Source organism: Bombus vosnesenskii, unplaced genomic scaffold (genome assembly GCF_011952255.1).
Source record: "Bombus vosnesenskii isolate JDL3184/JDL3185 unplaced genomic scaffold, Bvos_JDL3184-5_v1.1 scf7180000013266, whole genome shotgun sequence".
Lineage (NCBI taxonomy): Eukaryota > Metazoa > Arthropoda > Insecta > Hymenoptera > Apidae > Bombus > Bombus vosnesenskii.
The window spans coordinates 1,025,965-1,053,523 of NW_022882926.1; the positions used below are offsets into that span (position 1 = coordinate 1,025,965).

Here is a 27,559-nt window from a genome sequence, read left to right on the forward strand (position 1 = left end):
GAAATAATATAGCGATGTTAAATTCATTTTTACTAACGTCATATTTAAAACGCACTAATATTTTAAGCTTGAGCAATCATGAGTGCTATTTTTACCTATTACATCAAATCAGGAAGCGAAAAAAAATGTAATTCTAAATGCTAGATAAGAAGATTGGCCATCGTACTGTACATTATTATTGATCATTCTCGTTCGACTTGCACGAATATATTTATTCAAAATTTCAAAAATAGTATTAGCTTCAAGCATCCAAGAAATATCGTAAAACTGTTTCAATGACTAGATGAGTATTAATGCCGAGTAATGACAAATGTACATGTCGATGGTTAAATAGCATCGTTCAACTTACCGCGTGACTGGGATGAGTATTGTGAGTGAACCAAGTTTCGAGTCTCGGTACTTCCGTTACAGGATCAATGAATGTCCGGTTCCTTTTCCTCCTCTCGTCCAACATGCTAGTGGAACAACCAGCAGATCCACGTGGCGGCAGATAAGGTGACATATACATTATTCCATGACCAAACATTGAACTAGGAACCAGAGAAAATCCAGGTGGCAATGGGCCGGTCGGTCTTGTCTCGTCGTCTTCTGAACCGGAGGATACCCTGGCATCTTCTTGTTTCACCGAGGATGGCGTTGAAGGTGCAGGTTGTTGATCCTCGGGTCTGGTTGTAAGTGACAATGGACCAACGGGTGGGCTACCAGGTGGACAGGGAGAAGGTGATGTCGACTGAAATATAAATGCATAATAATAATTACATATTAAACATAATTACATATTAGTAATCGTTATAGCAATAGTAAATTTGCTGTACCTTATACTTTATTTAAAAACGTATGTTTACTAACTGAATTTCATTTTAAAAGCGATCAAGATTAATACTCGTTTTAATATTTGTTTGAAAAATAAATTTGCCAAAATTAGGGTTATACTTGATTCATTATTATAACATCGAATATTTTGCTCTTCTTTTTGAAAAAATTACAACTTTGTTTTCAATTGCATCAAGATGAGCTTTGATCAAAATCTGTTGACTCCGTATCTCTGCTACAGGAGCAACAATTGTTTTAATTTTTTCGCGTTTCGGCACATACCTGGTTCCTTGAATCCTCTTCCTCGTCTGTACAATCTTCGCTGACAATACTGGCGCCTCTCGGACTGAGCCCAGGAGGGCTGTAACCATTGACACCCCTGTTTTCAGCCCTCTTCTGAGCGGCTCTGGCATTCTTGAACCAGTAGACAACGTTATTTACGTCCAGGGGCTTCCTGCCTCGTCGAGACTCTAGGGCATTCAATTCCGAGACGTAGTGTTGAATTTGTTGACGTGACGGGTGTTGATTCTCACCGAACCATCGCTGAAGCCGTGGTAACTCCAGTTCGGGATCGAAACTCGTTCTCATCCTAGTTTTATGTGAGTATTGAAGAAGCGCGGGATGCGGAGGACCGATCGTACCACCTGCCGATCCAATGGTACCGCCTCCATCCGGCTGAGGGCTCTGCGTGTGATGCTGATGATGGTTGGAGGAAGGTACTATCGGGTTTAGACCTAAACCCAACTGTTGCTGTTGCAACCAAGATTCGAAGTTTCGTTTAGTTTCCTCTGATAAATCGTTTCCACCTCTACAGAGAGATAACAGTGTCATCTGCAAATCAAACAATAAGTTGTACTTGAGTAACTGAAACAATTGCAACAAAGATGAGAACCTTCTATCAAGTTTCAATGCATTTCGTTGTTGGTTAAACAGTAAGTATGGCAGCATCCTCGTAACTTTCTCTTTGAAAGTGCATTTTCTAGGTATTTTAGTACTGGAATGTGGTACTGAGTCTTATTTAGTGGTTTTTGCTTATCACGTTATAGATCGGGAGACAGTGAACATTTTTGATCGCTTATTTTCATACGCAATACTTGCAGCTATTCCGATTCTTTTTAATGATGGTAATTAACAAATGAATAGTCTGGCTATTGATTACTTATGAAAACAATGTATTAAAAATATAAATACACTGTTCTCTTTTTCACATACGTGAAACTTGATATACTAATTAATACTATCAATACTATCATCAAACTTAGTAGAAAAGTAGTGTGACTGATCTTCGATTATGGAATTTGCAGTCTGGCAACGTTTTTTGATTAATAACTTCTTATTTAAAAAATTTTAATTAAAAAATACAACAGGCTTACAAAATTCAGTTTGATTCCAAGGTATGGTACAGTTATCTTCGCACATACGAAAATTTTTTTAATCATTAATATTATTATGAAATTATGTAAAACAACAGTCTGGCTGGCGCACAACGTTGAAGAACGAGTCTGACGATAATTCGAAGATTTGACAGAAAGAAATTAGTGCACTTATTTTCAACAATTTGTCTCTGAACTCTAGCAATTACTGTAGCAAAGTAATTTGAAAATTTTCTTCGTTTTTGTGCATACTTGTCTTCATTGCGTTAAAAATTTTTAAAAGGCGGAATTAAGCAAATAGACCGCGGTCACCTTTGTTCATTCAGCAATAGAGAGTTACAGCGCTCGCCAATTAATGCATTTGGCGAGCCTGGCTTGTCTTTGGTAGTACAAAATGACAGCCAGACTATTTTTTTCATTACTTCATACATTGAACTGTTATGTGGCTAAATTTCAAGCGTGTGAGAATAAAATTGCGTTCCTTGTATGACCGCAAACGAAAAAACGTACGGATTTTTTGGTATTTGCAGGAAATATTTTATTTCGAATAACATCCAAACTGTCTTCTTTCCTCATTTTATGAGATTGTCATCTGATTAATTTTCAGCGTACGAAAATAAGTCCACTAAGCTTCTTTTTTCACTATTTCCAGGCCAGATTAATTTTCCATTTATCCGCCAGACTTTCTTACTGAGTTTCACGATACGATTAATTACTACATTAAATTTCATCTTCGCGAAGGTGCAACCAGTTTTTATTCCAAATTATTTAAAGCCTTGCCGCAGTTATGTCTATCAGAAAACCGTAACTAGACTTTCCATTTCTTAATAAGCAGTAATAATTCTGTCTAAATAACCTTCAAATTTGGCTGCAAAAATAAATGATCAAATATGTTTACCGCCTCCCGGATTGTTATTTCGTTGTTTAGTTTAAGATCCTTTCTTTCTGTTTATTCTTGGTCGAGAACATCCCTTGTACGTTAAGATAGCTGAATTTTTTGAACAGTTTAAATTACACACAGGACGCCATTGAAATGCGATTCAGTTTTATCAGTCGCTACGATTTTGGCAAACAAGGATTTTGGTACAAGAAAAATGCAAGTAAAGATAATGAACATAATGTGATTCTAAGAACGAATTAGCGATACAATAGTGCCGTTAGATTAAATGCTATGTAGGGAATCGAATAATGAGACTGCTAATATGTGTAATCGTCAGTGTATTTAAAACAGATCTTGTCGCGAAACGGTATCTATACAGTCGTTTAGTCATAGTTTAGACTGACTCGTTTGCGATCACGTTCGTTTATTTATAATCGTCAGGAGAAGGTCAAAAGATACAAATTCGTCTTGTTTTACGGTTCCATGTAGCGGCGGCATTGTTTTGCCCGGAGTTCATAACTCCTTGCAATACCCGTGACCTAACGGTCTTGATACTCCGAAGCTAAAACAACAACATGATTTGAAGCAAATTCTAACTCTTGTGCCGCTACATCACCCCCTACCAGTGATAACGTTTTATTGCCTTTGCAGAGAAAGTCCCCGTGTGTAATCTTTTGTGATGCCTAACCGAAACCTGCCAATCGGGAAATATACAACTCTACAGCTACATATGAATTTGAGGAAATGTCTATCTCAAACATCAAAACGCCAAATGTTTGCTGAAAAGCTATGCACTTTTATATCTCATAAAGATCATAGAAAACTCACGAAGAATCGTGTCTTTTAAGAGTCGACGGACGAATGAATTCACGCGAAGGTTTCACGCGCGTTTCTCAACAGTTCATTAGATTACATGGAGAAATATATGTATGTATGCATATGAACGTGCGTACTTGTGACGATATCGCGCGTGTTTGCGCCGGATAAAAATTGATGCGTACACGCGGTTAAGTTCATTTATACATGTTACAGATACATAAACGATTGTCATGCATCTGCCGATGAACGTTATTCTGTTGCTACATTTGTAAGTACGTTGCTTCCTTTTTAATAACACCGAGTGTCTGCTGAGTGCGGCAAATATAATAACAATATCTCAATTGTTTCCATTTAAGACTTGATGAAATAAGCGGCGAATGAAACAAATAAATACACTGAAAAAACTATATAATTTAAAAGAAAATTATTACATTATATGCAATAGATACTTCTTTACGAACGTATGTTATATTCTCATTAGACGTATAAAAATGAAAACGGAACGCTGTGCCGTGCCTGGGGAGTTTAAAAATTTTGTTAACAAAGAAGGGATTGTAAATGTTCGTATATAACGGAAGTAGAAACTGAACAACTAAGATATAAACTAATTATTCAAACTTGAAATGTTAAATAAAAGAGGAAAGATGAGTACTAAATTAAATACTTTCATAAGTATTTGTTTTATTCACGTATTAGTGCAAAAAGAACTTCAGAAGCATATGTCTCAGAAGTTCATTGAAATGATTTTTAATTGCGAGTTTTGAAGTGTTCTACCTTGTTATTTATTATTATGCGTAATATAAATATATACAACAAAAGTAGAACAAAAAACGGAACAAAATATGGTTGGATTGAAAAATGAATCATTGCTCCATAAGTAGTGGATTCAAAATTATATAGGAGATTATTTATTCAATTAAAATAACAAATGATTATTAAAAGATAAGTAATGTAACAAACAATTTGACGTGTACGATGTGATTTTTACAATGCTATTTAAATTCAAAACGACCCTGGAAATGTATGTATCTTACACTTTTATTTATACGACTTTATTTCCTTCTTACAAATTACACCCAGTATGAAAATAGTTGTTAATAATATCTATGACGTCCATAAAAATTACACAGTAATAAAGTTATAAGTATTACTGTATCGAGTGATAATACGAGTTAGGAGGGTATCGAGGTAAATATATACATATCGTTGTTCGCGCGATATAATTCCACCGGTGGTGTGGCATTAAGAAGCCAGATTATGGAAAAGTTTAGATTCGTAGGAAGTAGTACGAGGTTTGACAAACGTGTGCGTTATCTGGACAATGATTTATAAGAACAAATATCTCCGCCCGCGAGGATCAAGGTGCTCGACGCCACTTTAATAACGCGGTAATCCGTCGCGTATCCATGGCACCTTGGTAGCGTCAGATACGGCGCAGAACAATTATTATCCACAGGCTGTCACCCGTTAGAATTTCTCATACGACGAATTTTACAACCCAGCACTTAATCACTCAGGTAGGCAGTCGAGACACAAAGCGGTTGACAGGGCACGAGATTTCTGAAATCGGTTGATATACATGTAAACACCGTCGAAGAAAAAAGACGGGCCACCCAAGCTTATCTGACAACATCGCGCTGTAATTCGAGCTCTGATTTACGCCTATTTATTATTTCCAGATGACGCAGTAGCGTCAGCTGATCATCCGCAGGGTGGTAGTAAATCAATCGTCATCGCAAGAACTGATATCAAATATTTTGATGATCAAATATTCTCAACTGAACTCATATTGTCAACGAATGCTCGAATGTAGACTTTTTCGTAATACAGAGGCTAACGGTTGGATACTAGTGGGAGACACAGCAGGAAAACCACCAAGAAAATTAGACAAGGATTTAAATTTGTTGTTACGAGATTCTAGATTTGCTAATGTTACCAGCCGCTGTCTCTTATTTACGCATATCGTTTTTAGTACTACATTCTCACACAGTACGTCAATGTACAAATTATTATCTCCGCTGATATGTTTCTTTACTTCTTTATAAGTAGTCGTGTTGTGTTTGCTCATTTTGTCGCGATGGAAACGGATGAGGATATTACCTACAACTTACTTAATATACTAGTTGCTTGCTGCTCAGAATAATGAACTAACGTTATATATATATAACGTTTCTTCTCCTATAATGGTATGACATGACATGATAAAAATATTGATGAAAAATTCTATTATACTTTCTCTTAATATATCTTCCAAAATTCTTCTTGCCAAATCGTGTGTGAGGTATACATATGCATGCACGTATTTACCAAGAACAGAGCAAGTCTACTGTTTTTATGTTTTGTATGCGCAACTAGAGAGAATTATTGAAATCTAACATTTATGGAACAATGAATTCGCGTTTCTGATTGATCCGAGTCTACATAAAGACCTTGCTGGAACAATGAAGCTCCAGGCAATGATACTAAACGTTAAGGAAGGCAATTCTAGGCATGACAGCTAATCATGCAAATTTGTCGAGACTTCATAAATCGGTTGGTTAGCAAGTGTTAGCTAGCGCGAATGTCGAGTCTTGGCCAAATGATCGGCAGATTAAGTCGCATGAACTCGAGTCGATGATTCTCCATCACAGCCGTTCGCCATTAGTCGACGGGCCGAAACTCGAACAGGAAACGTCTGTCAGGGAAAATTGGTAATCATAGACCACCGCGAGCGGCATTAAAGTTCAGGGATGGGCGAGTATAGCAGGATCTTCAAAGAGAGTGCACTTAGATAATGCCCGCCCGAAGGGGGTGGCATACCCCATCACCCTTCTCCTTCTTCCGATATCGAGGGGGCTTTTGATGAAGGCTGCGAATTTGGTTGAGTAAAGGGTAATCCTATCACATGCTATGAGATCTTCGTTGCCGTCGAAAGGGCGCGCTCGCGTTGCTCTCTCATGGAAATCGTACGATGATGCCTCAACCTTCGAAGAAACAAAGTCGAGTGAACCCAGTCCTTAGGATTATCTCTTTCGAGGAATTAGAAAAAATGTCTCTATTTCGGTCATTTGGTTGTTAATATTCTTTTGAACGTGATTCTGGACAATCGATGAGAATGATCATTTCAATTACGAATTAAACATGATGTTTTTAAAATCACCTAGGTTTTCAGAACTTTATTCGTCTTGAAAATGTATATTATTTTATTCAACTATTAAGTTCTTCAGATATGTGGTAAGTATAGTAAGTTATGATCAGTAGATATATTGTTACGAGTATCATTTTGATAGCCACAGTGTGAAATGTCCGAAGCAATGTGCATCGCGACAGAAAGTCAAGAAGAGGATTAACAAGAAAATCGATATTGATTAAATAAATTTAAAAAATTGTTAGAAGTTGCTGAAATCTCGAAGTGTAAAGATAAATCATTTCAAAACGAGTATCATTGCATTGCGTTATGAATACATATATGTAGAGAATAATTTTATAAATATTAATGTAAATACTCGTAGGACATATGGTCACGGATAACAATGCTATAGTATACTATATATTTGTGATTTTTCGAGTTTCGATCGTGTTATTAGTATTACATGTATTAGTGTTATTAGTACTAGTATTCCAGTTCACTTCTTCAGACCTGAAAACCTTTCACCTGAAGGTGAAATGTACAATGTACTAATAACACGATTGACAAAATCACAAATATACTAATTAATCATCGTGAAAGTTTAGAATATAAAATACATACTATAGCTCCATTCTTGTTCAAATTTATTAATGGTTTCTAGTATGTCGTGTAAATGTTGGAAATGTTATTAGATGGGCTAAAATAAGTCAAAATAAATTGTAGAATTATTAACTAACAATAGGTTTAATTAATTGGAAATGTTCCTTATATTGAACAAGGAGGATTTAGATACTGTTGTGGTTGTTTGAAACTGGGAAAACATTTATTTAAAGCGGAGATCAACGGGGATCGAGACCAAAAATCTGGCAAAGATTACTGTTAGTTCTTAAAGGACGAACAAGAGCGCAAGACGGAGGACTTCTTAATGAGATTAGGTGTCCCGAAGACAAGCACTTTCTGGTTAGATTTACATTTTAAACATTTTTAAGCGGTCTTACACGGAGATTCCTTTCGGCTGCTTGATCTTTAAGTTGTTCTTAAGTTTCGCGGTTTAATGCTTTAACACCGTTAGCCGATCTTAACCTTTGTTCGGACAATTGATTGAACTTGTTAATTTAATTTGTAATCTCGTGAACATTCAATAACTTGTTTATGTCTTTAATTGTCATTATGATACTGCTTCACACTGGGTAATACTATTACATTTCTAACTTAATTACAAAAGCATTGTTTGAAAAAGTTTCCAAAAATATTATCGTAAAAAAGAAACAATGTTACAGTATAGAAATATGTAACAATATTGTGGAAATATTTAAAACAGACAAGACCGGATCTGTTTATGATATATGAATATATACTGCTATTCGTAAGTATGTAGACATTTTACTTGATTATTATGTATTAATAATACATAACGTTACTAAAATATAGGAATTAACGAGGAACTATTGATGATAGCAATATTTATTATTTTTACGTGTGGAGTCAACGGATGCCATATAAAATATAAATTGTTTATTTAATATAATCTAATCTATTAACATAATTGTTACATTCGCGCTACATAGTTAATTTTCTTATCTGAGAATTGGATGCTCGGCTTGAATTCTTTGAGGTGAGATCAACGCGAAACATGGACCTTCTCCGTGAAAAACCCACGTAGTGCATAGATTTCATCTATACATTTCTTCTATTTCTTCTCGTATTACTTTTCTTTTTTTTAATTTTTTGGCTATAAAAAGAATAGGATCAAGAGCTAAGTGAATCCAGTTGGACAAGAGTCTTTGTACCATAAAACTCTGGAAGATCAGGTATCAAAGTCGCGATCGAGCTTATTGCAACCCTTACTTTGTGATTTGTTGTTAGAGTCAACACATAGAAATCGCGATAATTACACCGAACAATCGTATGCCCCAGTTTACAGAATATGCATATACAGTACTCTCTACTATATACCATTATATCAAATTATAATATTCGCTGAGAAACTCCACAACGGTATACCTTTGCCGCTCGAGTAACCGATTAGCTAACGTTACAAGGCCTACGAATAACATTTCCTGCGGCTCCCAGCGTTAACCACACGTTGCATGGGTTCATCCCTGCGTATATTTTCTTTGGCAACCAGTTTAATAAGCAACGTTGAATTTACGATATTAACATACTTCATAACTTAATTATGGCCTAATCCGGTTCGTAACGTAATTTACGAATTTCTTTTGTCTATCGATTCTTCTTAATTTTCTCTATTTCATTCGTAACTTGAAAATCAAGCGAATATGATGAAGAAAGATGTTCCATAAGAGACATTTATATGGTGTTGCTCAACGTCTACAGATGTAAATCTTTTTTATTGCATATTAACGTTTAAAAATGAATTTTACCATATCATGATATTGTACGACAGCTCTGATAAAGGATAACATCGTCCTACATTTTTCTATGGATGAGTACTTCTATTTTTTCCATTTTATAACTTTGTAATTAAATTAAATATTTTAAAGAAACGAGCAAGTATCTGCGTATTTCTGGACGTTGTCATACGTATTAAACATAAAGACACGAAAAAGTTGATTTAAAATTGATAAACTTACCTCGTCTAAAGGACAACCAGCTGAGACGAGAAGTGCATGACTATGGAGTAACAGTAATCTTAATAATTTGTTTCTAACTTCAGCCGCTGGACTAGGCGGCGGCGGCCTCGATCGGTATACTTGAATCTTCAAAGTGGCGACTGATGTTAGTTCAGCTAAAATATCACCCACTGTTAACAAAGGACCGTCCGCAACTTTTTCCATTGGCAGAGGTTTCCAGTTCCTTATGACGATACTTCCTCTAGCGCTTGGTATCAAATCGCTTGAATAACCAAGACGTACTAATGCCTCGCCTACTAAATCCTGCAAAGGCGAAAGAATTATCTTATTAATACTATTGGAATATGTGGTGATAGTCGAAGTAAAAAACAGGGTTAAGTTAAGCAAGTTAAAGACAGGAAATCTGTAAACTCTGGGTAAATGGCGCATCGTTTTATCCAGATTATAATTTTTATTAAATCACAGTTAAAATTATTTTTGTTAAAAGTTACGCGTTATATTTTGTTCTTCTACCGTCGGGAGACTGAATTGTTAATTTATAAATGGAGATTACAAGGGAAGAACTTGTTACATTTTCCATTTTTTATAGAGTATCAGTCTTAAAATCAAGTACATTGTAAATTAACTTTATGTTATTAAAAATATCTTTCTATTTCATTTTAGAGTTAAATATGTATTTTACCATCCTTGTAATTTAAAAAATATCGCTTGTCGTATTATTAAAGTATTCAAGGACATTTAAATATTGCTTGTTTTATAAAGCATAAATTGTTCTTAGTTATAAAGTGATATTACAATAAAAAAAAAAAACAGAAATGTACTTATCATGTACTTTTTTCTCGTAATATTCAAACAGCTAAAATTGAAAAAGAACTTTGGACCATTCTTATGTAGAAATTATGCTTGTAACTACTATGTTTATTAGAATTTTATATTTGCTGATTGAAGTTATTACTTTCCGAAAAATGAATGGCGGTGTTTAGAAAGTAATACTTAATTTTACATTAAAAAGAAAGAAATACTCACTTGGAAAGGCATAGCCACAGGGATGATAACGTAAGAATCCGTTTCTACTTGAGGCTTCCGCCAGTTCTCACGAGAGTTGCTTACATGCGTTTCTACGATATTGTGAATCGTCTCGACTACACAGTGCACTGGAAGATTTTTTCCTGAAATCAACATTGTTTTCTTTCTTAAGATTCTCTCATATAACATTCGCACAAACATGACATTCGAATTTACATTTGCATAAATTAGTAAAGTGTTAGTTCTTTTCATAAATAAGAAATGATTTGTAGAAAATCTTGATAAACTTGTTGCTATAACGATTTTCCCAAATATTTACGTCATTTTTCATAAAATTGTAGAGAGATGTGTAAAACTCTTCCAGCATTTAATTTTTGTAGCGCAAATGTAAGTGTCAAAAGATACTTTCTAGTATAAAGCGAATTTATAGAAATATTCGAAAATATATAAAAATATCCGAAATGTCGACACATTAATTAGAAAATTTTACTTCTATAAAATTCAAAATACTTTAATGTTTAGTATTTGACGTAATATGATAAATATAAATAATAATTCTAATAGCAATAATAATATAAGTTACCTACTTTAGAAAAAATTAAATATCTATATAAGTTATCTGTTTTGGACTAATGTTAATTAAATTAAATGTACAGTTTTATTATCAAAGAAACACGATAATTCGTGTTAATGATAATTCACAGAGTAAAAATTTAATTAATTACAATATTTGTATATATTTCAAGGTAACTTGTAGTGCTGTATTATAATAATCTATAATTCGACAATTAGACGGCTGATTCGTACGTAATACGAAGTCAGAGTATTTCGACAAAAGTTTTCAATCGTTCAAAATGGAGAACAGGGCTTCTTGAACAATCAAGCTAGTTCCGGCTCTATACATTCGACCGACAATAGGCACACGCTTTCGCATTTCAGGATTTGAATTCGAGGGTCCAGATGATTCGTGAAGCTGAAGATTGCTGAGAGAAGTCTAACTCTCGTGCTAAGCATATGCAGATCCACTCGTCTATCCCGAGACAATAAGAGCTGGGCGATGGCACAATAGCTGCGATCCTTGTGTAACCCTGACTTAAGTCCCAGAGTCTATCCCACTTCAGGTTATAATCCCAGACTTCTACGAAACTGAGGAAATGGAGAACGAGAGGAAACAACGAAAGAAGGAGAAGGAAGGAAACTTGGTTTTGTCGATTTCATTCGGAGAACAACGAAATACTTATTAATCAAAATACCGGCGGTATCTCTCTACTGAAAATGAAACGATAACTGTAAGTAGTTATTCATCCCAGAAATACATATTGTGTCGTACTTTTAATTATCTAGGATATATATGTGGCGCTTTTTATTTTAATTTTCCATTGAATAGATGTCAATTATTCGTTATACGAATACACAATCAGTAAGGAATTAAGTAATTGAGAAATCGATTCTGTTTTTTTTTTTTTTTTGTCAATTTTTAATGTTATAAGGCAAATTATTTTGCTACGATATACGAGCATAAAAAAATAGATAGTCGTATTAAATAGATAATTGAATAATTATATGTAAATATAACCAATAAATTTTTATATATGATAGTTGTCTATATATTAAACGATAAAATTTCTGTAATGTAATGAATACACAAGCATAAGGAAGGATAATTTCTACATTGTGTTCTACTAAATATTTTTATCATCTAATTACTAATTTCCTTTGTTTCCGCGTTTCAATTATACGAATTAAATATGAAATATCGAAGTTTACCACGAACTATTTTCAATATGCATGATTTCTTCGTTATGAACGTGTTGATCGACTTACATATTAAATCATAAACTGATATAGGATGTTCTCAATACTCGGTGATGTAAGGTGCTAAGTCTACCAGTAAGATGACCAACAAAGGATTTACTGCCGGTGGCATGATATTAGGTATTAATGCCCTAAACTTCCATCTAATACGCTGGTTGCTATAGGGTCTACCCCCAGGATGCATAAGACAGGTCGTACCTAGGAAGACCGAAAGCTGACCAGTGACCACCTTAATCCAGGGACGTATAGTTTTCATTAAGGTGCCCTGCCCTAGCGTCGTCTCTGTATGGGGATCAGCTGGTTTAAGGTAGGCATATACTCCGCAGATTTGACCACGACCGGCCGTATTATGCGGTCTGTTTATTAGCAAGCTTTCTTGATACTCACAGATCCGCTGCTGTAATCTACTGCTTTGATATTTATTTCGTCAATTTTTAATATCACAAAATGTATCGCGTTCATTTTATTTTTCTTATTCTTTCCGTTACAAAATATCCATAAGAACGCGTTCGGTTTTTAAATAAATATTACTAGAATGAAGGCCATATATAGTCAGTAAAATAACATCTATATAATAGATAATAAAACTTGGAAAGAAAAATTTACAAGTTCGATTTAGGTGACATTAAATTAAAGAAATACAGGTATGGCAAAATGTATTGTTAGTATCCGTTACGATGTTAATGCTCATTGTGCTTGAAGTTTGCTGAAAATATCAGTAGCTTTCCATATATTTTTTGTTTTCAATACACGAGAGAGAAAGAAAGAAGGAGAAAAAGTGTCAACCACTCATCCGCAAAATCTTTAATCTCTGCAGCGGCAAAGACATTTCTCATTTCTGGTGTAGACCCTATCGGGCTTCCGGTTATCTCCCCGTTTGCGCTGTGAAGGAAACACGACGGAAGCGTCAGGACGGTTCGTCTTTGACAGTTCTCGCTACAAGATAAGATTCATCCCAAAGACAACCCTTGAAGAAACGAAACAACTTTTCTCTTGATAGATTTCTCTCGTTTACGAAAGTTGCTATATTTTCAAATCGATCAATGAACGACTTAATCTATCATATTTGTGTTTGGTATCTATTCTGCACGCATATTGTATATATTTTAATGATCCTTTGAAGCGTAAATTGCCTTTTTTACGAAATTGGAGAGATTGAAATTAAATTTCGGACATGTCTTTTCAGAATATGTTTGTAAGAAATATTCAACGGAAAAGTTAAAAATAATATCCAGTTACAAGCTAAAACTTAATAATCCTACGTAACTGCAAATGAGTACTGTAGTAAAATACCGTCTTTTAAATTTTGAAATACTCGCAAATAAATTTTAGCAAGTAATTATTTATAGTGCATAACGTCTGTATTATATGAATCTAATATTCGTAAATTCGCGTAGAAAATAAATAAAATTGTATTAAAAGATTATCATTTAATTTAAAATATCTTGTATCGAATAACTATTGTTTATAAAAAAAAACTTGACGGCATGACTGTTATTAAGATAAAATGTATTACAGAAAATGAAATTGTACAGTATATATGTATAAGAAAATATATAAGCGATTCGATAAATATTTGAATATACCTTGTAAATGTAATTCACATAGCTAACGTTTAACGAAGTTCTACACGATAAATTAGCGGACTGGTTCTTGCACCCATTGCCAAGTCGGCGGTGCAGATACAAGATAAAAAGTTGGAACATATTTTTCGACACCCCGTGATCACCCATTCCACGCTACCGTGATAATGGGTTCTTTAGGTGCACACGGAGCTGCCAGGGGAATGAGACGAAAAATCTACTGAATATTTCTTCTATATCTTCGACCCCTGTTCCTTCTTAGGGGATGATTATTTATAATATCAGATTGGTGAGAACGTTTTTAAATCACTGTCGAAAGATCCTCAGGATCATTTAGATACATCGATAGAGAAAAGAAAATTCCTTGCCTCGTTGCAGAGAAATTTTGAGTAAGTAATTTACGGTGGAAAACGAAATTTTTTTTCACTGTTTATATACATATACGTATACATACACATAATTCTATTATATATTCAATTCTATATTTATATTTATATCCATGAAATCTGCAAATTGCAGAGTGGAGATGGATTGAGATTAACTACGATATTTGTGCATTTACATTTCGTTTTAATATAAATCAGTTTGTTTGTACTGCAAATAATTCGTTGGAAATACATATTACGTGTAATTGAATGATTTTTGTAACGGTATTATAGAAATCAAAATATTATGTTTGTTCGAACATTTGATAAATACTGCCAACAATTTGCATTCTTTGTTCCAAGAACAGAAATCCGCACCAAATCTAATGTTCTACATCCGGAAGAGCAGAGCTATGCAGATGACTCGTAGTACGGCCAAGTCTTCGATCCTAAGGTTTCCCCTTCGTCTTGGTGACTTGGTAATCCAAGACGATTTTGTCTAATCTCTCAAAATCGAATCAAGCTGTGCCCCGAAGCCTCGACTAAAGAATAGGGATATTAGAATCCATGTTTGACGGTAAAAATTTAAACGAAAACAATTCACAGGTAAATGAAAAATCTTGTCTATTGTTGTTGTATAAAATAAAAGACAATATCACGAAGATATTTGCAAATGTTTTAGATATTTACAAGATATTACAAAGATATTAGATATTTACAAAGAGAGTATCTTCTATTACTGTAATAACCTAGGCTAACGTAGGAGACATAACATTCGTGCACGAGCAAATGTCTAAATTATTCAATGTTCGTCTATCTTGTCGATTGCAAATAAATCTGAATCTATAAAAATGTTGGAGGCAAACAAGTCCTAGCACGTTACGGAATTTGCGATCTATGGAAGTCTGCCACTTCCGTTCTTGAAACTTAACCTAAGCGCGTACATTAGAAGGAAAGTGTGGGCGTTTTTGGTATCTGAAGCTGATCCGGCGGATGCCGGCCTTTACAGATAAGCGACCAACTCTTTCGAACTCTTTATCTACACCCGTCCTCTTTCAAAGTCTTTCCCTTTCGCGTTTATTCAATCTTCCGTGTCGTGTTCCCAACGTACCATATTGTTTGCAGCATGATTAAACATTTGTAATGCCAATTTTCATGCTCTGTCTGATTAATTTAGAAAATATCGATACAGTGTAACATTCAGTTCGCAATAGCAATACAACGCAATTTAGTATTACAGATCATGCGTTTCCATTATGGATTAAGCGTTGCGAAAAATGTTCGATCAAGAAGATTCTTCGTAATATTCGCGACATAAAAAATCAGAAGTTGATATCGCTTGGTCGTGCTCCATTTGCGTGCATACGAAGGTTGAGTCCGTGAGTTCGCGTGCGATTTAAGCTCTACAGCACCGCTAAGCTCGCGTTGGGGAGAAAGCACCAGATAAGATGTAATGAGATAACCTCACGGCTAGTGTGGCTTATAAGATCACCAGCCACGCGACGAAACCTTCTAAATCTAAGTGTTAGCCGATTCTTAGAGACAGGATCACGCACCGTGCTAAAAAATACATCTCAATACAGTACTCGATTGAAAAGTGCGCGATCGTACGCGAAATAGCAGATCGTAACGAAATGGTATTTCATTCTCTTCTGGATTTCATCGACGCTTTTTATTTCTTGTCTTTTCATGACGTTTTATCTCAGTTAATTGGTGTACTAGATGTAGAAGACGGAAAAATGAGAGAGACGAATGTAACAAGTTTATATGTTATATGTAGAATTTAAAAATAATTCCCAATTTGCTCCAAATTCTTTTATAAAAATAAAGCGGGTATGAGAAGAATAAATCGCATCAAAAGTTTGAAAATAAAAAACATGTAAGCTTTAAACGGATGAAAGAAAAGTGTGTGACTGGCAAGGATACAGAGTTCATATGTCTCCTTAATCTTTTATTTCGGACCATTTTTGATATAACAACGTGATCTTCCCTTTCTCTCTCTCTCTCTCCTTCTACCGGACTCATTAGTTGTGTCGTGCAAATATTAATCTCTTTGTATTTCGCTGAATCTCGATCCGAACCTCCGAGGCGCGTTTTACTCGATAGTCGAGATCATTCTCTCAACGTATGCGTCGCCGTTGAATGAAAGCAAGGGTGAAAACTTGCCCTAAGACGCTTAGAGAATAAGCTCTTATACACGACAGAGAATAAGAGAAGGGCGTTGTTCGCTCGTACTCCGCTACCGTTTCCCTGTATGTATATCCGTTTCTATGTATATAGGTGTTTTGCATATGCGTGTATCTATATGCGGAATATGCGAGTGTACGCGCGCTTACACGCACACACATCACGAGCGAAGAGTTTGTTTTCCAACATCTGCACAGGTTCGTACGATTTCGCGTCGTTCGTCGCGGTAACTGACATTTGTGTGCACGCACTATACTCGAAAGATTAAAATTACTTTGGTAAACTGCGTCGAACGAAGGAAAAGGAAGGAAACTTCGTAAGATACTAGAAGGGGACGAGGGACGGGCGGGGACAGGATTCTCGAAGAGGGAGAACGTCTCGTAAATTTCTCGACTAAGGAGCTTAATTTGGATTTTCGGTAACGAGTTATTGTAAGCGCCAACTCATTGGGGGATGATTTAAGTGGCACCAAGGACAGGTTCCGGTCGTCTATTACCGATAGGCGATGGACGGATTATTCGTTGGATTTTCAAGAACAATATCGTGAAACTTCTTATCGGTACCAGTCTGTCGCTTTCGAAAGTCTTGCAGCGTATCAGAGAAGACAGCTAACATGAGATTCGGTTTATTTGTTTAATTTGAGCCTGAGATATCGGGGTGGAAGCTGATGGATGGATTTTTCCCTAGTTATGCAATGTTAACCAATATTGTCTAGAAATAAGAATATGCTGTTTGCGGAAAAACAGCGATGTCTGCCTGATGCATAAATTTAATTGATTTCTTTTAAACAAGTAATGATTTCGCTTCGATTCTGGGTACAATAAACGTAGTAGCGTAAACGACGTTAAATACTATATGTTAATTTAACGAGTTATATCAGGATGTTTTTACGCAGGGTTTATAATGCTGGATTAAGAAACAGAGATATGTATGTACGAAATGTATATACCGCAGCAAACATACCGTGTTTATGTACAATTCAATATGTGAAAAACATTCGAGGAATGAGTTGCTGTACCGTTGTACTGTACTGTACTGGATAGTACTTTTAAGTAGGCTAGCAAAACAAATGATACTATCTTATTCACTCTAAGGATAGCTACACATAGGTTGACATTTCTCGATTTTGTATATATGGCCATTCCTTCACGTAACGTGAGAAAAACAAAGTTTGTTACCTGAATCGAACATATCGTTTGTATGAATTTGTTTCATCGCTTTTGAGCATTGAATTAATTTTTGCGCTATCTTTCATATGGCGGGTTATACGCCAAATATTATATTCATGTCACGTTTCTAAAGAATATAGGTCATCCCCTAAGCATCTGCAATATTTTCGTTATTGTTCGACTGTATGGAAACAGTTTGCAAAGTTTAACGATTCAATAAGCAATAGCTTCGTCTCTCAAGATTTTAAGTTGCGAAATTTCAGGCTCTCGGCACTGATTTAACACTTTCGCTACCGCCGTTTAAGGCAAAAGTCGCTGTTCGCAGTTCGAGTTTCCAATTTTCAGCATGTTACATAATATGTCATATATTTTTACGTATATATATAATAATAAAAAAAATGATAGGTAGACGATCCAAGGAGCATTTAGAATGCATCACGTATGTGTGATTATAGGACTGTAATAAGCAACTAGTGCGTCACACATGCGTTGTAGCGAGAGGATAAACAAGATAACATATCCAACAAATTTTATTGTTGCATAAAATTTATCAATTGTACATACAATGGAGACCTGTATGACGCGAATGATACGTTCCGCGTATATGTATATTTTATTTAAAATACCATAAAAAATGATCACTGTTCGTTTTTACACACTTTGAAGAAATAAATCAAATGCTGTTCCTTACTTATAGATAATCGTATGATTCTCGATAAATTCACAGGTGGTTGGGACACATACGCATCGGTTCTTTCCTTGTACGACAACAAATTAAATTTTATTTCAAAGTATCATATCCTACAGAATAAAAATCGTTTCCAAAATTGTGTACGATTATACAGTTACAATTTATTAATTTACTAAGTTATCGATTTATTTATTTATGCAAGTTAATGGAATTCATTTTTTCATGTACGTATAAACAATGTAAATGAAACAATGTGCCGTTAAAAATTAGTCGAAGCTCAATATATCACACAAGTGTAATTTCATTCTTTTCTACGAGTAATGTTCTTATGTGTCGATGAATTGTCTCGTTTCAAAGAATGTAAAAGTCTAAAATTTCAAACTCTCAAAAGTCGTAAAAAAATATAGATAATCTTAAAATTTCGGAAATTGGAATGTTGACAATCATTTTCGCTTAGCGTGAGATTCCTTGCAAGTGTCTGACGTATGCCGCTGTACTGTTTTCGGCTAAAGCCAGTATTTACGCCGCAGGAATTTCCTGTAAGTGTCAGACGTTTATATGTCAATGCATCGAAAAAGCCTGCTTCTAAATGATTTTCAGCTATCGTATTCGCGTCAGACGTACACAATTGGAAAATTGTAGGAAGCCCACCTTTCTCGAAATATCTGTTCCTACTAGATAGAGACATTTAGTCACAGTGTTAAAAGTTAAAAATAAATATAATTTATATAGGACTGTATGTAAAATTTCTGAAATAAATGAAGGACGAAATATATTTGACAAATAGAATTTTTATTTTATATTCAAAACAATTGAAGAAGAAAAAAGGAAGGAAATTAAAAAACTCATTATAGGAAACCTAGGCTTCCTTTACAGTGAATGATAAAAGAGAAGGGAAAGACGATTTTATAAGAGGAAGAGTAGAAAATATTTTTTCTACCTGTACAAGTCACTTTGTTTAAGAAATTATTTCACAAAGTCTTTCTTATATGAAAGCAATTCTGATCAAAAAAATATCAGATGATTTGCAATTGAGAAAAATTCAATTATCGTTTAGACATTTTGCCTAAAAAAAGAATTCATTAAATATGAATACAAATCTTACGGAGAGAATTATCAACAAATATTTTTTAACGCAATTACCGAGCTTAAATGCGTTACAGTATTAGAATGCAAATGTGCAATTACTCAAATTGCCATTTATAATTGTACAAAATATGCAGTGCATCCTTAATGTCGCACAACCTTCAAGATATATCCTATTTCCTAGAGATAAATGTACCTTACGGCTATAATAAGGAGAAAGTTATTAAAGATTATTTAAAAGAAAGAAGCGCTAAACGGTATGAAATGATTCAGCCTGTGGCTGACAACCTGATTTAGAAACGGGATGGAGTCCTCCACGAAATCCTCAGAAGGAAGAGAGCTGATCCTTCCGGCGACCGGAGAGTCCTGCAGAATGACGTAGTAATCCCACGGGAGAGCCTCGGCCTTAGCCTTAGCTTAAGCCATAAGGGTTTGCATACACGCGCAGAGAGAGAGACCGGCACAAATCAGGATACACACACAAGCAAACGTACTGTATACAGTGGCTTGCACGCGTCCTTAAAATACGGATATACGTGCAACACGAATGCTCCTAATCCACGAGGGTTTCAGCAAAACCTGAACCCGCCATCGGCCGAGGAACACTTTGGATTTAGCTATTCCACTTGCTCGGACGATCTAAAATATTTAGGGAGATCGATGAGAGCTGCGTGCGTTCTGAAGTAACATCAAAGACGATCGGATATGCAAAGGAACTGAGCAAGATTCCTTCTCGACTTGCCATTGGAAAAATAAACGTTTCAAAGAGCTTATAGGTTCCCGGAGGACCGACGAGTTTCATTTTGCTAATGATGTTTCAAACCTTTATCTTTCAATTTCTTTCAGTCTCGTCCCTTTCCATTTTGTAGAATATTAAAAAATCGTAACATTGTGTTTAATTGCAAACAGTAAACATTTATGGAGAATTTTTCAATTTAATATATTACGTATTACGTATTACGTAATATTTCACGTTACCATCGACGTAATATCGACTATATTACATCATATGTATAATTTACTTATTTTATTCCCACGCTTCTGCTACATTTTTGTTGCTAATCGCTCTTCTTTCGCACAACTGGAAATACTACGCAAGAAGGGTTATAATTGAAACACAATAGTTTCGCCGGTTCTTTTGAACAATGAAGGCATTTTATGCGACATTGTGCTAAGGCACGTAATCTTCGGGGGTTTCTCGGGAAGTGACGCTGGTCGGAGCAAGCTAAGGTCGGTAAGAGAGAGGGGTCGAAGAAGACGGCAGCCACGAGCATCGAATCGGTGATGGAAGGGTGAAGGCTGGAGGAGGGTAAAAGGGGAGGGTTAAAGGGCTCCTTAGCGGAGATCTTAGGCAAATCCAGCGTGAAATCGCATCAGAACATCCCCTTGCCAAAACCACCACTTACTCGTACCATCCTTGCTTGATATCAGTGGTATCCGCCTAAGAAAATTTTTATTGCTATTTTTTCTTCGGTACTCTAAAAAAAACTACGTTTACGCATTGCTTAAATATTATGTAACATCATAAACGTTAGGGTAACTTAGGGTAAAAGAATCGTCACTATTATAAGTATTTTGTGATATTTACTTGTGTTGAATTTCCGCCTACTACGATAGATGTACTTGTTTTACATATGCATTTAGTTAATTGCCATACGCGTATACCTATTACATATATGCCTATTATACACATATAACTGTTAATTGATTCTTAATATAAGTTTTTATATTCAATTTTAACTTCGAAAATATAACATGGGTAAATTCCTATACGTTGTTACGTATTTGTCATGCAGTTACAATTCCTGCACATCATCAATTGTCGTTATCTGATAGAATTCCCAGCAGGGAATAAGGGATAATGAAGTCTCACCTCTGTTTTGAATCGTCACGGTGCTACAGGTAAATGTGACTTTTGACGAGCTGACGACCATAAGGCTACAATTACTCAAGACTTTAGCCAGCGCACTATCTCCGGCACTCGCGTTCTTCCTTTTCTCTTCCACGTTCTTGCCACGGGACCTTTGTCGGAGCTTGCTTCTCTTAATCAAACCACGGAGAGAAAAGACATTAAAAGCCGCGAAGAGACCCCGTATCTCGCTTCGAAATAAAGTTCTAGTCAACCAGGGAAGATAAGGCTCCCCCTCGACGCTGCTCTCTTTCTTCTACTCTTATAGGATCGCTGTCTAAACGCACTCTATTATTACAATACACTCAGCCGAGCTCAACAGAGTCGCGTGTGATTTCTTCTTCCACGGAAGATTATGTCGTATTCTATGAAAATGTTCCCCTGGCATTAGATAACACCTTAATGATCGAAGGTTTAATGCATTCCCTACTGCGTGGAAGTATTATTCTTTTCTTTTTTTCAACCATCTCTAAATTAATTAAACAGTTTTGAATTTTAGGAATCAAATTCTCTTACGGATAAACACTGCCTTTATTTATTTTATCGTTATTCGGATATGTTAGGATTAGGTTTTACTACTTAAATCTATGCCAAATACTGAAGCGTACACTATAATCACTCACAATCAAACTTTATTGTTGTGCTTATTACTTCCAAACATAGAGCTTGGAAACATAAGACTTTAGAATATAAACGTAAATAATATTTTCACAAGACGGTAAGAGAAATTTTTGAGAAAATAATTTTCTACTGTAAAACGACATATGATTAAACACGAACTATTAATTATTCTGTTCATATTATCTGTTCTTAACACATCTATGATTCTAAGTTAATTACTTCGATCGTAGTTCAGAACATTACATGAAATTTATTTATTCCCTCTTATGAATTCGCATTGCTAGTTTCAGCATAATATATATCAAATTGAAATGTAAACAAAGTTACCGAAAAATGTGTATAATCTCTAATATGTAATCTATAGAGTATCACAAAGGAAAATAACCTAATACATATTTCTTTAATATAGATTCTGACACGAACCACTATATAAATATCATAACGAATACTATACTTTTTGATGTTTCGTGCCTTTTTGTCTCGCACGCGCATTCTATCTGTCTCTTTCGCCTTTGAATTCCCCATAAATGCATAAACATCCACAGTCTATCAATTACATATTTTATCTTTTTCTCGGTGAGCAGCAGAAGCTCGATAAATTTGAAACTCTTCTTTCTGTAACATGCATTACAGCAACGAGCTGCATGCAGCGCATAGTTCTTTGTTTCATGGTCTTAAACCTGCAAGAATATTTGCGAAGAAAAACTTATCACTTACGAGAAGCTTAATACGCAAGTCTATTGGTCGGGAAATCACTTGAACGGATCGAATCGCGCGGTCACCGACGCGCCGTTCTGGTAAGCCGCGCTTTCGCGAGCATCGTCTTCGACGCGAACAGGAACTCGAACTAGATCTCTGCGTGAATACATCCAGGTGAATACATAATGTGTAATCCTCGGGGTATGCGGACTCGGCGTCTTAAGCTAATCTTGTTAGGCGTTCTAAGCCTTCGGCTGACCCTGCGGAGCGGACTTTTAATCCCTTAACACGGCTACGCGCACGAAGATTTTGCATAAGAAAGAAATAGGATTGCCCTGCCCCTGTTCGAAGGTGACGAGCCGTTTTCCGTCTTCTTTCGCACACTGCCAATGTGTTTCTTAAAGAATCGAAGTTCCGTGTTGCATACGTTCAGATCGGAAACCTTTTCATTCGAAAAAGTAGCAGATGCCAAGGGGCTCTCTTTATTTTATGCGATCTCTTTTTGCGTCACCTTAGAAGTGTTAACTTAGAAAATTCATAGAAGTGTAACTATTTTTTTACTACAACGGAGCAGCTGGCAACATGCTATGTTTAATTTTATGTCAGGCGCAAGATAATCGGTTGGTTACATTCGTGTAATCGTGTACGTTACAGTACATAAATTATGTCAGCATCTGATGCAATTTGATATAAAAGATTCGTATCTTTGTTACATTCTCTGAATTATAACATAAAAGTGTTCCATAACTAGGGTTAAATAAAACACTGGTAATCTTAAGTTGAAATAAGTAATTTGCCTGCATATTACGTTACTCTAGTTTTGTATTTATTTGTAAGAAATGGCTGACGCTTTGTAAAATCTATATGCTCTTGTAGAATGTAGGTATATAGAAACACGTGTTTTAATCGCTGCAATTGTAAAACCTTAATGTTGAACAAACTCAGTTTATAACTACTTAAATTCACTAGATCCAGGTATCTTCGTAGAACTTATTTTTATCCAACTCCAACTATTGTTCTTTTATTTATGTATCGATATTTACTAACTGTACGCAGTTGGCCGAGATTCAAAATCATGGTTCAAAATTAGGTTAGTGTGGTTTTATTTAAAAAATATATTTTATCTATTTATTATATAATATAAATAATATAAAAATGTCCAAATATGTATAAACGATAGATTAACATCGAGGAACAGATTATTGATTCAATTCAATGGGTAAGTAATTGCATCAGTTCGCCGATATTTTAAGTACATTACATAATTGACGATTACCGAAAGAGCGATTCGTTGTTTCTTATCCCGAAAAAATTTCAAAATTGGTATGATGTTTAGTTGATTCGGTAGATGTAATATCACAAGTGCTAGAAACGTTTAAAGCACAGAGTGGACCACATTGTCTTCATTATAATTTATCATGTTGTTAGTGAATGGATCAAAATTTCAACATAATATGACTGAATCTCACGACTTTTTATCTTTGCATAACATGTGCCGAGGAAATTAATCGATTTTGGTACGAAAATATCTTCATATACCTCGCTCCACATTTAATACAATTTAATCGTGGATTTGTTAAATTTCATATAAAGGATCGAGATTCCCTCTTCCATTTTCAATTATGATACGCCAATAAATTTTACCATGAAAAAACTTGAATAATTGAAATATCGAATAGTAATTATTTGATGTAAAATAATAAACTTAACGTGTACTTCATATCCGTCTGTACTAATTAGTTCAAATGTTTTGCAATAATTCTTGGTGTCAGCACTACGATATCAATAACAGAATTCGAAACTTTATAATTACATAGCACTCTTCTGATAATACGAAGTAAGCCAAATTAGTTTTCGCATAAATACTTGTACATATTTTTATAACATACAATACAAATTTAACAATTTTATAATATACAAATATTTAACATACAATTTGGTAATTGTGTTTCAAAACCTATAAGATTGAACCTGAAGCTCTGGACTCTGCAACTCACATAATCTATGTTTATAGCTTTCAAATTTTACTTTATTTGCTTGTCGATATGCTATTTATTTTATCTTGTTAGTACGTTATTATATCGATAGTAAACGTTTTTTCTACGAGAATAATTATCCCCCAAGTTTCAAATTAAATTAAAAATCTGTAATCGATATTAAGAATCTCTTCTTTCACTGGTGTACAAAATTTTAGCTGCAAGGGTTTAATCACGTTTGAAAATTAAGTAGTTAAACATAAGTATCTAAATTCGGACGATGTGAATGTGAAATAATTATGATATCAGCTTTCGATTGGAGAAATTCTTTATAATTCGTCGCGGATCCAGTATACAGTTTGTTTGTCCATGCGCGTTGCAACATAAGGAAAAAGCAATTAACAAATCCTATTAAAAATAAAGTCAGGAGACGTTGTCGACGGAGACTTCATGTTGTCTTATATCTATATTTATAAGAGTCTTAGAATATTAAGGCTCCAGAAGAGACTATTATGATTATAAAATGAGAGCAAATTCGTAATTCAACGACACATCCTTTCTGTTTTCTATCCTGCTTCAGGCTATTCTTAAGGTTCATAAGACGACTTCAAAAGAAAATTACCGTTATTGAAATTTAGTCGCCTTAAAATTTATTTCTATTAATATAAAAGTTTCATATTTTCCTTGATCTATTTATATATGCAATAAGATATTTGTCTCTGTTATAATATCCCTACAAATCCAAGATCGATACGATTAAAACATATTTGCATTTATCATCATGTAACATATTACATTATAATAACACAGTAATATTCTTGTGTTAAAAAATATAAGCTTTACTTTGTTTATCTTTTCTAACAAGATAGTAGTATTTTTTTCTAATTGGAGAGCAAACAAAGATGCAAATAAAAATATGTCGCTTGAATGAATAATTTGTGGAAACATCTAATACAAACCAACATCCTGTATTAAATATTCATATTTTACTTAAATTGGATAAATATGTGTTATGTAAATATTGAAAAATTATTGAAAAATAAATATTGAAACATTAAATAAAGATCTCGTATGCTAATGCCTTTTTTAACGGGCCTTATATTCTATATACAATCTTCTAGTGATAAAAGACGAAGAACCACGGTAAAAATTTATTTAATATCTAATATATCCATTATAATGATTACTGACGTCGCATAAAACACGTGTAAAGTATCTTACAAATATTACTCAAATTAAAATGTTAATGCATACCTTACGCCAGACGTGTACAAAAGTTAATATGTAACATAATGATTTATAGTTCCACATGTGCTAGAATAGCTGAGGTAAATTCGGGGTATTTGTCTTGCTCCTAAAGATTTTTTTTACTTGGAATCTAATCGAGTAGACGCCCGGGAATAAACATTTAAAGCGTGATTACGGAAAGGGCCGGAGGCACCCATCGATGACATCACCTGCCCCATCGTGAGCCTGAAAGAGGAGAAAGATAAATCGAAAACAGGATGCAGAGGCGTGGATTTTCGCAGAGGCCGACGTGGTGGCATGCACACACAAACTCGTATCCACCAGTACATTGGAAAACGTAGTTGGAGATACGGTGGAAAGAGAAAGAGCGAAGATGAGGGGATCAGTGTATACCTACACGCGTCATGGTACACACGAGAGTTAATGCCACTCACACACTGTTGCCACCTTCGAGGATTATCCTACGGGGATATTTTTGATCGTGCAATAATCCCTAATACGATTTACACAGCTCGTGCTCGCAGGGACGCACACATTATTCGCTGACGCCCATAACCATTCGCGACATTGCACCTGACTGTCGCCAGGGCGCCTCGCGTTCCGCAAGAATTTTAATTAACCGATACCGATGTCGAATAAATCATCTTTTTATTCGAGATAGTTTACATTGTCTTTCGGAGAAATATTAATAAGCAGGGGCTGTACAATTTGTTATGGAAAGCTCGAAGATAATGATTCAGTGATAAATCGTACCAGCGAAATATGATTAATATAAAACGCTAATACTTGTGTAGCCGAGATAGTGAGCATACTAAGTCATAAAAAGTATACAGCCAGAGTACTGGTATAAATTTAAATAACGATTAAAAAGCAAGTGCTGAAAGATATAAATAAGTTTTGAACACACAGCTGGTGTACGTACCTTAAGGTTGTTTTGGTTGGTTATGATTTAGCGGCGTAAAATACGTGACTATTGTTACAGTTTAGGAGGAGAGATACTCATATAGTTAATTATAGACGCATGATATGTAATGTAGCAAACAACTTCAAATGTTACGAGGGATTGACAATGTGAAATATTCTACAGTTTCATTAAATTCATTGAATCGTGTCTTTTAAAATCAATGATTTACAAGTTTGGGATGAAAAGATTTATTAGTAAGGCATCGGACTTCGCTAATCTCGCGGTATCGTTTCGTCTCTCCTGCTCTAGGTATACGTTTACAGATCTGTATATTGTATGTACGAAAAGATTATTACCTTACGTTAACGTATATTTTAGTTCCTATTTCTTCCCTTTAATCTGAAACATATTTGTATTCAACATAGTGTAACATATTATATTATGATAACATACAATATACATTACAGGTGCAGTGTAATAAACATATGTTTTTTTATCGAAAGATACTGTTATTTTATCGAAATATATATATATATAAATTATATAAAATATCTAGAAATATATAAATACATAAAAATTTCGATAAAATTGACTTCATACGTATTTATCTGTGAAAGTCAGCAAGCAATAATTTAAGTTCTATCTTGCAATTTTAAGAACAATCTATAAGAATCTTAGGAACGAAGAGGGTA

General features: G+C 34.8%; 1 protein-coding gene across 3 annotated transcripts in view; it reads right to left on the reverse strand.

Moving 5' to 3' along the window:
* The window catches only part of LOC117243631, a 58,667-nt gene that overhangs the window by 1,569 nt on the left and 29,539 nt on the right, over window positions 1-27,559 (reverse strand). For 2 of the 3 annotated variants that reach the window (XM_033511273.1, XM_033511275.1), the window contains 4 exons: window positions 10,615-10,757; window positions 9,589-9,891; window positions 1,096-1,644; window positions 350-730 (listed from right to left, as the gene is read on the reverse strand). In XM_033511273.1, coding sequence (XP_033367164.1) covers window positions 350-730; window positions 1,096-1,644; window positions 9,589-9,891; window positions 10,615-10,757 — 1,376 coding nt within the window. The remainder of the gene's footprint in view (window positions 1-349; window positions 731-1,095; window positions 1,645-9,588; window positions 9,892-10,614; window positions 10,758-27,559) is intronic. The other variant, XM_033511274.1, reaches the window with a different exon arrangement.